This window comes from Gadus chalcogrammus, chromosome 22 (assembly GCF_026213295.1).
Source record: "Gadus chalcogrammus isolate NIFS_2021 chromosome 22, NIFS_Gcha_1.0, whole genome shotgun sequence".
NCBI lineage: Eukaryota > Metazoa > Chordata > Actinopteri > Gadiformes > Gadidae > Gadus > Gadus chalcogrammus.
In genome coordinates, this window is record NC_079433.1 from 7,550,924 (window position 1) to 7,566,287 (window position 15,364).

Consider the following 15,364-nt stretch of genomic DNA (forward strand, 5'->3'; position numbering starts at 1 on the left):
AGAGTATATTTTAGATATACACTCTTAAGTATTAGAGTGTAGGCTACAGGTCCCTTTTTAGCTGACACAGTAGGCAGATCTTTTTGTGTGTTAGGTCAATTATTCTTGCCTTTCTGCTGGCATTTCTTCAGGTATATAATACGGTTGAAACAATACAACCATTTATACACCCAACTATCAAAATCAAAACACAGGATTCACCAATTCATGCAAAGGAAAAGATTAGCCTTTATTGTAAGACACTGGTGTAGCTAGTAAAGGACATTCAATACTGTGTAATACTGAAGCCCCAAGGTCAGTAGGGGAGCTGGCAGAAGGGTCCATGATAATACATAGTCAACAGGTGAGTTGATATTTGATTGCCGTGTTGTTTTATTCCATTTATTCAAGCAGGGAAACCTCGTGGAAGTAGGCTCCGAGCATCTTGGTCCCCTGGATGTAGTTAGTCCTGGAAAATGGATGGAGAAAGAAAACACAGGATATGTCATGTTACCATGTCTCAACCATGCCATGGAGGGCATTATATTCTCTTCACCTCAGAGCCAACCTAATAATGATGTCACTTTTAGTTGGTTTAGGCCATATTCACTGTAGATGGTAATTAGATTGTTGTTTTGTCATTCATCAGGCATCTTACCATTTTCTAAATGATTTTTTATTTTAGATATAGGTCATTAAGGAGCAGGTAGGGCTTGCCTTAGGGCAGTGGTTTTCAAACTGTGGGGCGCGCCCCCCCTGGGGGGCGCCAGAGTTCTTCAGGGGGGGCGCGACGTGAGAAAAAAATAAACCCGAAGAAAACCCTGAAAGACGATGATTCAAATCATCAGTCGTACTTCAACTGTAGAAGTAACATAACTAAATCAATTTTCAACCGTTTATCTTCGTGCAAACCATTTAACAAATCTACACACTTGTATCTTCAATAATATCGAAACAGAATTTCGATATCATTTAAAATGTCTTCAGAATCACAGTTTTAGTTTCATACTGCTTCGTTTTCAGCTGTTTTCATTGAAGACGTCAGCCCATTCTGATACACCTACTTCTAGACATCGTAACTCATTCCTTTTTCAACCGTTTACCATCGTTCAAACCATTAAACAAATCTACACACTTGTATCTTCAATACTATCTAAACGGAATTTTGATAGCATTTATACTTTTTTCAGAATCACAGTTTTAGTTTCAAACCGGCGTCGTTTTCAGTTGGTTATAATAATTGAGGTCACCATAGCAACGCCGGTAAACAAACCCCGCCGAATAGTCGAATCTCTGGACTGAAAAGGCAGATCTGATTCGACTCAGAAAATTCAGAGTCGGGGACCCTGAATGAATCTAAAACATGCTTAGATAAAGTTGTTACATTTTGTTGTTTAAAAACGCAAAAAGATGTAATGTTTCAGAAATATGTTTAAAAAATATGTTAAAAAAATTGTTTCAAATGTTTAAAAAATATGTTCCAAATGTATTAAAATTATGATCGGAGATGTTTGAAATGTGTAAAATAATTAAAATAGCTTTCAAAACACAGGTATTTAGAAAAAAAAATTGGGGGGGGGGGGGGCTCAGCTGAATTTTTTTCTCTGAGGGGGGGCTCACTCTCTCACACTTTGAAAACCCCTGCCTTAGGGCATGAAAACAGCCATGTTTGAAACAAATCTCTCAGCGTACCTGTTGAGCTTCTCGTTCTGAGAGTGGGCCCCGTCGTCTGAGGACCCGAGGGGGAGCAGCATGACGTTGCGTCCCGTGGCCTCCTGGAAGGTCAGCGTGACCGGGATGCTGCCGCCCTCGCGGGTCAGGTCCGGCTCCACGCCGAAGACTGAGGGCGGAGAAAACAAAAGGGCCACAAGGTCACTCCCTACTGTATTATTTTCTCCATAAGATATGAGGTCCCTGGTTGTCTGTCTGTTTCAGCTCCTGGATGGACTTTTCACTTCTCCAGACACAACAAGATAATACACCAGAAACCAGTGAGATAATAATAGTAATATTATTATTGCTGTGGTACTCAAAGACACTTAGATAAGAATTCAAAATATCAAACAATTCATAGAAAAGGGACAAACAAATTACAATAGATATAAAGTACAGGTGGTTTGAGGGAGATTGAGATTTGAGAGGTATAAGCTAGATATGAGATATTATTCATAACCAATGGCTCCCAATTATAATCATATTGAAATAGTTCTCTGTTGGTGGAGGGTATACCTGTCTTCATAGCCTTGCGACCGGCCATGTAGTGAGGGTGGTTGAAGTCGGAGACCCATGCCTTGGCACCGTGGCCCATGCTGACCGTCATCTTGTTGGGACTCCCCAGCTCAGAGAACTTCTTCTGCATGTAATCTACCACCTGGACAGGACAGGATGAAGAAGGACATTTTAAATCAACATTTTGGAAAGATAATAGAATAGGCTTGTGTGCCTTTATGGACAGGAGAGTAAAGATGAGAGAGGATGGAAATGACATGTAGCATAGCATAGCAGGTTAGACTCAAACCTGGGTCGTCACAAGGCTTCTTGTATGTGGTTAGCTACCTGTTTCTCCACCACTTTGGGGTCCATGTCAGGGACAAGGCGGATGGAGAATTTTCCAATGACTTTCCTGGGAATAACCGTCTTGGCCCCTCCATCGGAGAACGCCCCCTCGATGCCGTGGAGAGAGAGAGATGGATACCTCCAGCGGTGCATGAGGATTTGCTCCTACATGAAATGATAAAAAATAAAAATGAGATAAAGATATTTAGACAAACTAGACCAGTATCACGCCATCCCAGCCTGTGAAGTCACCTGTATGTGTACGAAAATGTATTAATATTTAAATATGTAAAGGCTAAACACATAAAATCTATAACCTCCATTTAACAAAATGTATTATTTTTTCTCAACATTGATATTGATATTTTTAAATCACTTATTTGGAATAATAAGTGATATTCTGTATAAATTGAGAGTGCCTTCAAACCAGTGTCCAACTCCTTGGGTGTGTTTAAGAGCCACGCTTAGTCGATGATCCCGATTCCAATTCTAAATCGGGGATCCAATTCCTATTGTGATTCATACTCTGACCCCGATTCAAATAGACCCCCGCCGCCCTGCTTGCCTTGGTGGAGTGCAGCAGCTTGCAGACGCCCACGTCCTTGCAGTACTCTCCCAGGTCGAACTCGATCTTCTCGTACAGCTGCTTCTCCTCCTCGGTGACTTCAGCCACGTTGTCGTACATCCCTGGCACCTGGATCCTCCCCTTCTTGTCCACCAGGGAGCCTGGGTGGACACATTATAAACGTAGGGAGAGGCGTGGGTACTATCTTCATAATGTGGGGGCACGGTGGTACAGGTCTCTTAGGGCGTCTCATGACATGGAAATGTTCTGGGTTTGAAACAGAGAAACCCCAATGTCTGCAAGCTACTTGTAGGCATCCCTGAATAAAGACTCCTAACCCTCTAATGTTGCAATAATGTATGGGTTGCCAGGTGTGGTTTATCCCCCATGAGAAGCAAATTTTGTCATAGCTACAGTGGGGAAAGTGTGACATACCGTAGTTATGGTATAATAAAAACCAGCACAGTCAAGTTATTTAGTAGAAGCTTTAATATAAAGCAACTAAGGGGGTGATGTTACGTTTTATAGTTTAGGACATAAATAGAGGTTTGAACTCACCCATGAGTGTGATGAGGTCGGTCATGGCTTCATGAACGGAGCCGCCGAACACGCCAGAGTGAAGGTCCTTGTCGCCACACTCCACCTAGCGTGAGGAAAGACATAATAATGCACATTTTTAGCAATCAATACCGATGCCATACTCATGATTTTGGCTAAATTAGCTTTTCAGTTTTTCGGTTTTCCATTGCAGTTCTTAAACAAAGTGTTGGTTTTAATTTGAATTCAGACTCACAATAAACACATACATTTCGCTACTACATTTTACATTATAAATAAGCAAACACTTTAATTCAAAGACTAACAAGTGAGGCTGGGGACAATCAATGATAACAACAAAAAACTGAACAGAGCAGTATCTATCGCTATAGTAAGGAGAGAGAAGGTTGCTGCAATTTCTTTGGGTTCTTCATGGTTAAATCTCAACGCAAGTCAATGCAAAAGTGCAGAGTAGATCAACACAAATCAGCAAGCAGAAGAGAAAGTGAAAGTAAACCTCCATGAAGAAGTAGCAGATGCCTCGGAGGCCGTAGGTGATGCAGGGCTTGGTCTTGCCCAGCCAGTAGTTGTCTGAGATGCACACGTAGTCGACGTCCTTCAGGAAGGTGTCCTTGCGGGCGAAGATGAGCTCATCCAAACCCTCTGACCCAGACTCCTCCATCCCCTCAAAGCAGAACTTGATGTTGATGGGAAGGTCCTGTTCCCAGAAGAACCAAGATTCAAGTTAATATTATGTTTGTTTTTTACATTAATATTTTTGACTGTTATCGTTTCCTTTGCCTTTGCTTGACACCGACTAGATTGCTAAAATCGACCCTGTGTTGTGCTGGTAATCTGATGAATAAAAAGGATTCAATCTTCTTTATTGAGTGTCATCAGAGAGGAAGTGTGTTTTTCAAAGATAGTAGCACCTGACGGGGCAGGACATAAGAAGAGGAGTGGGGGAGGGGAAGGATGTGACACATTTGTTCATGGGTCAGTCTTAACCTCTGAACTGGTGAATGTTATGAGCTATTGGCACTCCTGCTCAAATGGGTAGGATTAGACCGTCAGAGCTGTATAAAGTAAAGGAATTACAACTGTCAGCTAATACAACAATAATAATCTTATCTCCCAAAGATAAAGAGTCATATTCATCCTATTATATTAGGCTAATATAATTGTTATAAAAAAACTATAAAATGAGCTTCAATAGTCATAATTTAGATTTATAACTTTCACTCCTATTCATTTGTATTTAAAAAACATATTAAAAATACTCCTTTTGAAGGTGCAAAAAATGAGGTTGCAAAGGTTTCTAGTCCATTGAATTAGTCAGATATCTTGGTTTAATATTTATTTTTAAGAAGGAAAAGACCCCAACTTGCAGAACAACAAATAAAATGGCTGCCAAGTTGGATACTTCCAACATCAGGACATGTGCCGGAGGAGAACCATAACAGCAAACTAGTCATCCATACCTGCTGGATCTTCTGGTACGCCTCGATGCAGTTGAACCAGGCCAGTACAGGACCCTTGTCGTCTGTGGACCCTCTTCCGAAGAGCTTACCTATTGGCAAGGAGGTTCAAAATATACACATCATGTTACTATAAGGACATAGAGATCCTTTCATTAACTTGACAGTTGGTGGCATTCACGGACAGCAGTCACCTTGACTGCTTCACTTGCCCCATTACCACAGCAACTCTAACTGGTTAGGAGGGACGAAGGGAGACAGTCCAGCTGACAGGAAGGAAGGGTTGATATACCAAAAATGTGTCCATACCCACAACTGTTACTAGCAATAAAGAGGCAAAGGAACTGAAACACTAATGTCTAGCGGAAAAGAGCCTGGACTGTGCGTGTTATTGCGTCTTTAAAAGTCACCTACCACGTGCTACAGACTTCCTCATAAAAAAAGGATAATGTTGACTCATCTGAAAATAATCACACCACTAGAATGTAGCAATGTCCATCAGCTGACTGACTCCCAACAGATAATAAAATAGAACAGAAAGCAAGTTAGGGTTGTATCCGTCACCGCAGGGAGGTAGAGTCGGGCTAGGGCTGCAATGGGACTTGATAAAAATCACATCAATTATGATGATGAGAAAAAAGAATCTTTTTCACCATGCTCGTGTGCAGAGTACAAAATATGGCCAAGAATTGGAAAGGGAATTTCGATGGTTATGCAACATGAAATCAATTATTTGACGGGTTTCAGTTTCTCTGACAGAATAAAATGTACATGCATTAAAGATTTTTATTCTTTAAACAACAACCCTGATTTCAAAATGTGTAGTAGTTATCAGCTTAGCCTGAAGTAGGAGATATGAAGTATTGCAGATGGACTTTGAGCAGTTCTCCAATAGTCACGCTCCTATCTAGCTTGGTTACATATCTCCAAAGGAGACGACGCATGCTAAATACTATGGTACAAAAATAACCACACATTTACTACCACAGCCGAAAGGAATATTTATTCTTTAAACTGCGAAAAATAGGATTGTGTGCATATATAAAGCTAAACAAATCAGCAGCCACGCATGGCCCACAACTCCAAACAAAATTGGGCTTAAAAAAAAAGGAAAAATAAAGCTAATGTAATAAATAGGTGCTTACCGTCTTTCTCCACCAGTGTGAAGGGCTCCGTGTCCCAGCCATCTTCAAGGTTGGCCGGCTGGACGTCCAGGTGACCATAGATACAAACGGTCTTCTTGGCCGGGTCAGAACCAAGCTGGCCCAGGACAATGGGGGGCAGGGGGATCTCCTCCCCGGACGGAAGCTGGACAGGGACAAACACATCATAATCATAAGTGTTAATAGGCTAAATGTTTTATAGGTACTTTATAAAACGCAATGCAACTATCTCTTAGAAGCTAGCTGCAAGAACACTTCATAACTATTAATTTGCATATTGATGTTTAATATGCATCATATTTTAAATACAAACCTATCAGAAGCTAGGATAACGACTATTATTAGGATGAATAATTACGCATACCTCGTCAAAACGACCAAAAACAGAACCTGGTTATTTATCAAGAGATGTTTGACTATGGGCAGGCCTATTAAATCAACACAATACCAGGTGTTGTTAAGAGGTGAAATTACATTTGGCTCACCTTTTGTTTGCCGATGTCCACCATCTCTACTGTGCCCCCCAGTCTCTCGATGTCTTTGGCTGCTATCTCCATCATCTTTTTGATCTCCCCACGCTTCTCCGGCCAGGCAGACACGCTCTGGACAGCCACCCATTCCGCCAGGCGCTTGGAAAGACCAAAACAAAAAGCAAATCATTCATTTGTTTTAATGAATACTCATTAATAGAATATCCAACGGGACACGAAACAAAACGACACAGCAATTGCACAATTGAGGATGAAGAAGGTCCAAACTTTCACCTCAACATAGAGATCCTGGTGTTCGTCCAAGTATTTGAAAAGGGTTGAGAGATGGGCCATCTTGTCGGCAACTAGGAGAGCTGTGGAGTTGAAGAGGAGTCAGGAGTAAAGGGCGACTCTGTCGATACTCGGTTCCATTCTTATAGTGAGGATGACCCGAGTTTGACAGACCACACCTTCCTCAACCTGTTGATAACAGCAGCTTATAGCGGCTGTCTGATCTAATGCATCACAGACCGGCGTGTCGGCAAGTTTAACGGGAGGTCTAAGGCAATTAACAGGCCATTTCATATCAGATGTTTTTTTTCGGTACTTTGACGTTCGTTTAAACTTTTTCTTGGATGAATATTTCCAGGATTGCACTGCTCGAAATTGCGAGACATGCATATCTCCCTACAGATCTATCGTAATGTTTGTCACATGTGGTCGACACTCAGGAACCTTACTTGAATGAGGTGCAGGTCAGGTAGTTCTTGTGTTGGTTCCCCAAGTGTAACTTAGATGATGAACGTTAAGTGAGCCGTAGAAATTTATCTTCCACGTTAAACTTCCACGTCAGCTGATGTCCACGTGATCCGGTGTAACTGCGGGTCCAGCTCTAGCCTGGTCGAGGGCTAAAAAAGCATGGGGAAGACGTGGCTTTCTATACAGGATAGCGACTCTCCTTTTATTTTGTGATGGCTTGAACAGTTGCACTACTAGTTCTTGAAGCCAGGGTGATATAGTACATTTTCCAAAACCCTCGAACAAGAACGACCGGTATGGTCAGTAAACAGCGCCCTCTCTGTACCGGCGAGTGAATCTTTCAACATGACCCCATGATAAGCTGAATATGCAAGTTGTATCACACGTTGCTTTAGCCATCACTTTGTTTCAAGTCAAAAACCCATAGCAGTGATCAAATTGAGGGTGCTAAAATGCATATACATCCCCAATGAAATCACTGCACGATGCAGGCAGGATAATCTACTCCTTAGTGTCCTACTGCTTTTACACTCCCAAACTACAAAATCAGTTTGAACAGGCCAACTGAAACAACCGTTATAGAGGTTTTGAAATGACGCCAATATATATATTGCCAGAATATATATTGAGGAGTAGCTTTTGCCAAGCATTAACTTGGCTTCCCTTTGTTGTTGTCACAGAAGGAACAAGTAACTGGTTATTTTTGTTTAGTCAATTCATTTGTCCTCTTGGCTGCTAGATATTAATAGATCAATTATAAGTATGAAACAGTACGACAATTTATACACCGAATTATCAACAGCAAACAGAGGATTCACCAATTCATACCAAGGGAAAAATATACTTTATTTTAACACGCTGGTGAAGCAAGAAAAGGAAGTTCAATACTGTGTAATTCTGAAGCCCCAGGATCTGTAGGGGAGCTGGCAGAAGACTCCATGATACATAGTCTACAGGTGAGTGGATAGTTGATTGCCGTGTTATTTAACTCCATTTATTCCAGTAGGGAAACCTCGTGGAAGTATGCTCCGAGCATCTTGGTCCCCTGGATGTAGTTGGTCCTGGATAATTGAGGGAGAAAGAGAAGAACACAGGATATGTAATGTTATACATGTCTCTACCATGCCATGGAGGGCATTAATTCCCTTCACCTCAGAGCAAACCTAATAATGATGTCAATTCCATTTAAATTGTTATTAAGTTTTATTATTTTGTAATTATAAAGCATATTTTGGTACAGGTAAGGGATTAATGTGCATTAAGAGCCGGTAGGGGTTAGGACATCTTGTTCAGGGATACTAAAAACATGGGGGATCAAAGCCAGAACCTTTGGACTAGGAGTCAATCATCCGAACCACTAGACTACCCCATCGTTCCAATGACCAAAACAGAGTTTATTGGATTATAGAAGTCTCATTATTTAGTCCTCATGAGTATTTCCAAACACCTCAATAGAAAGCGTACCTGTTGAACTTCTCGTTCTGAGAGTGGGCCCCGTCGTCTGAGGACCCGAGGGGGAGCAGCATGACGTTGCGTCCCGTGGCCTCCTGGAAGGTCAGCGCGACCGGGATGCTGCCGCCCTCGCGGGTCAGGTCCGGCTCCACGCCGAAGACTGAGGAACATCGGGAAATGAGAGAGGGAAAACAAAATGGCCACAAGGTCCCTCCTAACTGTATTACTTTATCCATAAATGATGAGGGCCCTGGTTGTTTGTCTGAGGTCCTGACTGAGTAGATATTTAAATTCTCTACCCACTACAATGTAACACATCAGAAACAGTTAGGGAATAATGGAAATGTTATTATTCCCTCAAGGTTTTTTGGAGAATTACATTGTAGTGGGTAGAGAAGTGTTAATCCATGCATCCCGATATAGTGATTTTTTAAGTAAAAAAAAATCATACAATTCAAAGAAGAAAAAATAATTACAATGAACATAAAAGGTAATGTGGTTTGAGGGAGATGGAGAATTAGAAGACATTAGCTAAATTTGTTACCGATAGATCGCAATGATCAACACAAATAGTTCTCTGTTGGTGGAGGGTATACCTGTCTTCATAGCCTTGCGACCGGCCATGTAGTGAGGGTGGTTGAAGTCGGAGACCCATGCCTTGGCACCGTGGCCCATGCTGACCGTCATCTTGTTGGGACTCCCCAGCTCAGAGAACTTCTTCTGCATGTAATCTACCACCTGGACAGGACAGGATGAAGAAGGACAACATTTAAGATGCTTGTAGCATGAAAAACAGCTAGTGCAAAATTAGCTGTACTGATAAATAATTTAATTCTTCATTGCATAAAAAAACATTGCATAATATATATTACCTGCAGACACTCTTGTCTTTTTGTAATTTTTATGACATTTTAAATAAATATATTTGTAAAGATATTTGAATAGGGGTGTGTGCCGTTCTGGAAGGTGGAGTGAAGATAGAGGAAAGGGGGTTGAAAGAGAGAGGGAATGACATACATTTCATTCCCTCTCTTCTCAAGAGATGGGATGATATGCTATGCCTAGCAGGTTAGACTCAAACCTGGGTCGTCACAAGGCTTCTTGTATGTGGTTAGCTACCTGTTTCTCCACCACTTCAGGGTCCATGTCAGGGACAAGGCGGATGGAGAATTTTCCAATGACTTTCCTGGGAATAACCGTCTTGGCCCCTCCATCAGAGAACGCCCCCTCGATGCCGTGGAGAGAGAGAGATGGATACCTCCAGCGGTGCATGAGGATTTGCTCCTTCATTAAATAATTACCACAATTACTATGATATTAAGGGAAAATTCCGGAGCCCCCTTTCTGGTTTGTCTAGGATGAAATAGAGTTGTGTACACCGACATTTTTACTATTGTTCCTGTCTCGAGTATTTGGCTAATTTCGAATTGCCCCTGCCTGCTTCACAATGGCTGGCTATGGGCATTCACAAACCTGTCCTTAAAACACCCCTAAACGTTTGTTTTCAGAAATGTGAAACTCATCGAGTGGTTAGTGATGTTGTTGATGTTCTTCATCAAGTATCGTAACGAAATACAGTTTCTGCCATGTTTTATTTGGCATTTTGTAAATCTGCATTTTGTAAATGAAACGGAAACTGGACCGGTTTCGGAAAGGATAGGTGTTTGTAGTCTTTTCACTCGTTTCTACGTATACACAGTAGGGCTAGAACCGAGCGAAAAGACTACAACCAGCCCCCCTTCCCGTTTCCGGTCAGGTTTCCGTTTCATTTACAAAATGCCGATTTTCAGAATGCCAAATAAAACACTACAGAAATTGTATTTCGCTATGATACTTGATGAGGAACATCATCGAACACCACTAACCACTCGATGAGTTTCACATTTCTGAAAACGAACGTTGAGGGGTGTTTTAAGGACAGGTTTGTGAATGCCCATAGCCAGCCATTGTGAATCAGGTAGGAGCGATTCGAAATAGGCCAAATACTGGAGAAAGGACCAAATTTCGGTGTTAACCACACTATTTCGTCCTAGATAAACCAGAAAGGGGGCTCAATGTTCAAAATACCGGAATTGTCCTTTAAGATCCTGTGACACACAAGTAGAACTCCATCACAGCCTGTGACATCACAACTCTGATTCTAATTCTCTCCCTGATTCTGAGTAATTCCCAAAGCCCTGCTTGCCTTGGTGGAGTACAGCAGCTTGTGGACGCCCGCATCCGTGCAGTACTCTCCCAGGTCGAACTCGATCTTCTCGTACAGCTGTTGCTCCTCCTCTGTGACATCGGCCACGTCGTCGTACATCCCTGGCACCTGGATCCTCCCCTTCTTGTCCACCAGGGAGCCTGGGTGGACACATTATAAACATAGGGAGAGGCGTGGGTACTATCTTCATAAAGTGGGGGCACGGTGGTACAGGTCTCTTAGGGCGTCTCATGACATGGAAATGTTCTGGGATGAACCCCAGAACCCACAATGTCTGCAAGCTGCTTGTAGGCATCCCTGTAGAAAGATTTCAAGTCCTCTATTAAGGAAATGTTGCCATTTAGTTATTCCCATGGGCATAATGTATGGGTTTAAATGGGTTGCCAGATGTAGTTAATCCCTCTTCAAATACAGTAAGAAGCTAATTTTGGCTGAGGGGTAGCTACAGTCAGGAAAGTGTGATATAGTCATAGTATAATAAAAACCTGCACTATCAAGTTATTTAGTAGAAGCTTTTCAATAAAGCAACTCACAGTTATGTTTTATAGGTTTGGACAACTCACCCATAAGTGTGATGAGGTCGGTCATGGCTTCATGAACGGAGCCGCCAAACACGCCAGAGTGAAGGTCCTTATCGCCACACTCCACCTAGCGTGAAGAAAGATGTAATAATATACATTGTCGTTATGGCATTCAACACTGATGCCCGGCTCTTGATTGTGTTTTATTCACTTTTCTGTTTCCCTTTACAGTTCCTAGCCAAAGGGTTCTATTTTGACAACTATTTCACATAAGGCTAGGCCGCACGGGTCCAGAAACACAATGAACATAAACATTTTACAAATCAGCAACCAGAAGAGAAAGTGAAAGTGAACCTCCATGAAGAAGTAGCAGATGCCTCGGAGGCCGTAGGTGATGCAGGGCTTGGTCTTGCCCAGCCAGTAGTTGTCTGAGATGCACACGTAGTCCACGTCCTTCAGGAAGGTGTCCTTGCGGGCGAAGATGAGCTCATCCAAACCCTCTGAGCCGGACTCCTCCATCCCCTCAAAGCAGAACTTGATGTTGATGGGAAGGTCCTATTCCAAAAAGAACCAAGATTCACATTTCAATATTCTGTATTTTTCACAATTATATTCACTCTTATTGCCTGCTTTTTTCTTTTTATTTGCTTTATTACTACCACGTAGATGCTTAGTCTTAAAATGTCAATGCTCACACGGTTCTAAATTGAAACCGGTTCTCGATGGCCAACCGTAGGTATGAGCCTGGTCACACCCTTAAATAACCGCCAAGGATTCCATTTGATTCTTCCAGAACATTTCATTATGTAACAGTGGTGAAACATAAACCAGTTACAGCACAGGAGGCATCCATACCTGCTGGATCTTCTGGTACGCCTCTATGCAGTTGAACCAGGCCAGCACGGGACCCTTGTCGTCTGTGGACCCTCTTCCGAAGAGCTTACCTATGGGCAAGAGGTACAAAATATACACATGATGACCCTTTCATAAACTCGAAAGTTGATTTACAATTTGTCTATTCTCACCACTGGTACTAGTAATAAAGAGGCAAGGGACTGAAACACTACTGTAGTGGAAATTAGCCTTTTGTGTGTGAGAGTGGATCATCCTAAATTTAATCCAATAGTCACGCTCCTATCTAGCTTGGTTACATATCTCCAAAAGGAGAAGACGCATGCTAAATACTATGCTACAAAAAGTACAACAGCCGAGTGGATTATTTAATCTTCGAACTGCGAAAAATAGGATTATTTATGTGCATATATAAAGCTAAACAAATCAGCAGCCACCCACGCATGGCCCGCAACTCCGACCAAACTCGTCCAACTACATACCAACAATGCTCCGAACCGTCTGACGTTTTCACAATAGAACTAACAAACCATCCTAAATTTAACCCTGGGCTTCAAAAGAAGGGAAACATAAAAACTGCGATGTAATAAATAGGTGCTGACCATCTTTCTCCACCAGTGTGAAGGGCTCCGTGTCCCAGCCATCTTCAAGTTTGGCCGGCTGGACGTCCAGGTGACCGTAGATACAAACGGTCTTCTTGGCCGGGTCAGAACCAAGCTGGCCCAGGACAATGGGGGGCAGGGGGATCTCCTCCCCGGACGGAAGCTGGAAAGGGACAAAAAGCATCACCATCATCTAAAGCAGGGGTCGGCAACTGGCGGCCCGCGGGCCCGCCAGACATAATATCTGGCCCGCCACCAGATTATTCTGAAGTTATACGATTTATTTTTATTTATTTTTAGAATATATCTGTTAGCTTAAATGTAAAGGGCCGGGGTAAAATCCCCCGTTCGTCACGAATAGGCTAAATGTATTATAGGTACCTACTCAACACAATACAAATATCCGGTACAGGCTGAAAAAAACATTTCATAACCATCAATGTGCCCTCTTTATTATCTATATTTTAGATAGTTTTGCATTAATCTCATTTCATTGTTCAATTATACGGCTGCTTTTGGTCATTTAACCTCTGTCTAATTTCCTTTACCTAACCAACATATCAGAACCAAATCGTATGCACAGAATTTATAATCTGCCTAAAATTCTTTCTGATTGAGATTGTAATTAATTAAGAAAAATGTACCCATGGTTATTGAAATCAACCCCATGTAAATCTCTAAAGCAACAAGGACAACGACGATATTAAAGATTTCAATTCAACAAGACGGATGCAAATAAAAATCTATCTGTTTTCAGGTGTTTTCCTATTGGTGGGGCTATTAATCAACAAATAGGCCTACCAGGTGTAGATAAAAGGTGAAATTGCAACATATGGCTCACCTTCTGTTTGCCGTTGTCAACCATCTCTACTGTGCCCCCCAGTCTCTCGATGTCTTTTGCTGCTATGTCCATCATCTTCTTGATCTCCCCACGCTTCTCCGGCCAGGCAGATACACTCTGGACAGCCACCCATTCCGCCAGGCGCTTGGGAAGAACAAAACAAAAAGCAAATCATTAATTTGCTGTTTTAACGAATATTCATGAATATCCTACGGGACACAAAACTAAACGACACAGTAATTGCACAATTGAGGATGAAGAAGGTCCAATCGCTCACCTCAACATAGAGATCCTGGTGTTCGTCCAAGTATTTGAAAAGGGTTGAGAGATGGGCCATCTTGTCGGCAACTAGGAGAGCTGTGGAGTTGAAGAGAAGTCAGGAGTAAATGGTGACTGTCGATACTCGGTACCCTTCTTATAGTGAGGATGACCGAGTTTGACAGACCACACCTTCCTCAACCTGCTGATAACAGCAGCTTAATAGTGGCTGTCTGATCTTATGCATCACAGACCGGCGTGTCAGCGAGTTTAACGGAGTTAGGCCATTTCATATCAGAAGATGTTTATTTTTTTGGTACTTTGTTGTTCGTTGAAACTTTTCTTGAATTAATATATTCAGGATTGCACTACAAGAAATTGCGACATTCATATCTTCCTACAGATCAATGATAATGTTTGTCACATATAGTTGGCAGGAAATTTAATTTAATGCGGTGCAGGTCAGTTAGCTCTTTTTTGGTTTCGTTTTGGTTCCCCTGGTGTAACTTAGATGAAGAACGTTAAGTGAGCCACCTCAGCTGATGTCCAAGTGATCCATCGTAACTTCGGGTCCTGCTGTAGCCTGGTCGAAGGCTACGAAAGCATGGGGAAGGCAATGCTTTATATAGAAGATAGCGACACTTCTTTTATTTTGTGATTGCTTGCACAGTTGCACTACTAGTTCTTCAAGCCAGGCTGAAGGATGATGTAAATCTTACCAAATTGAAATAGACCCACGAACAAGAACGACCAGTATGGTCACTAAATTGCGCCCTCTCTGTACCGGCGAGTGAATCTTTCAAAATGACCCCATGATAAGCAGACTATGCAAGTTATATCACAGGGTGGTTTAGCCATCACTATGTTTCAAGTCAAAACCCCATAGTAGTGATCACATTCAGGATGCTAAAATGGATATAGGCTACAGCCCAATGAAATCACTGCATGAAGCTGGCAGGTTAATCTAATCCTTAGACTTAGTGTCCTACTGCTTTAACACTCCCAGACTACAAAATCAGTTTGAACAGGCCAACTGAAACACCAGTTATAGAGGTTTATAAATGATGCCAATATATATATTGCCAGAATATATATTAAGGAGTAACTTTTGCCAAGCATTAAAAG

General features: G+C 42.0%; 2 protein-coding genes across 3 annotated transcripts; both read right to left on the reverse strand.

The window, feature by feature from the left end:
- Nucleotides 1-175: 175 nt before the first annotated feature.
- LOC130375842 (cytosolic non-specific dipeptidase-like) lies at nucleotides 176-7,819 on the reverse strand. Of its 2 annotated transcripts, XM_056582958.1 has the most exons (12): nucleotides 7,489-7,819; nucleotides 7,043-7,122; nucleotides 6,764-6,907; nucleotides 6,261-6,423; nucleotides 5,119-5,207; nucleotides 4,155-4,355; nucleotides 3,659-3,743; nucleotides 3,101-3,261; nucleotides 2,536-2,700; nucleotides 2,209-2,350; nucleotides 1,672-1,819; nucleotides 176-448 (listed from the first exon to the last, which is right to left on the reverse strand). In XM_056582958.1, exons 2-12 carry the CDS (start codon nucleotides 7,100-7,102, stop codon nucleotides 382-384), a joined length of 1,425 nt encoding a protein of 474 aa, XP_056438933.1. In that variant the 5' UTR covers nucleotides 7,103-7,122; nucleotides 7,489-7,819; the 3' UTR covers nucleotides 176-381. The 2 variants fall into 2 exon arrangements, with proteins under 2 accessions (XP_056438933.1, XP_056438934.1); XM_056582959.1 differs by lacking the exon at nucleotides 7,489-7,819 and having other exon boundaries at nucleotides 7,043-7,231.
- Nucleotides 7,820-8,220: 401 nt separating this feature from the next.
- Nucleotides 8,221-14,388, reverse strand: LOC130375843 (cytosolic non-specific dipeptidase-like). Its single transcript, XM_056582961.1, has 11 exons — nucleotides 14,259-14,388; nucleotides 13,982-14,125; nucleotides 13,141-13,303; nucleotides 12,542-12,630; nucleotides 12,041-12,241; nucleotides 11,729-11,813; nucleotides 11,145-11,305; nucleotides 10,079-10,243; nucleotides 9,556-9,697; nucleotides 8,972-9,119; nucleotides 8,221-8,568 (listed from the first exon to the last, which is right to left on the reverse strand). Exons 1-11 carry the CDS (start codon nucleotides 14,316-14,318, stop codon nucleotides 8,502-8,504), a joined length of 1,425 nt encoding a protein of 474 aa, XP_056438936.1. The 5' UTR covers nucleotides 14,319-14,388; the 3' UTR covers nucleotides 8,221-8,501.
- Nucleotides 14,389-15,364: the final 976 nt, after the last annotated feature.

Coding starts and splice junctions, on each gene's coding strand:
- LOC130375842 (XM_056582958.1), bottom strand. CDS start 7,102: ATGGCCCATCTCTCAACCCTTTTCAAATACTTGGACGAACACCAGGAT. Junction 3,262..3,658: donor CGACCTCATCACACTCATGG/GTGAGTTCAAAC, acceptor GTGTCCACCCAG/GCTCCCTGGTGGACAAGAAG. Junction 2,351..2,535: donor CCAAAGTGGTGGAGAAACAG/GTAGCTAACCAC, acceptor TGTCCTGTCCAG/GTGGTAGATTACATGCAGAA.
- LOC130375843 (XM_056582961.1), bottom strand. CDS start 14,318: ATGGCCCATCTCTCAACCCTTTTCAAATACTTGGACGAACACCAGGAT. Junction 14,126..14,258: donor ACCAGGATCTCTATGTTGAG/GTGAGCGATTGG, acceptor GTTCTTCCCAAG/CGCCTGGCGGAATGGGTGGC. Junction 11,814..12,040: donor TCTGCTACTTCTTCATGGAG/GTTCACTTTCAC, acceptor TCTTCACGCTAG/GTGGAGTGTGGCGATAAGGA.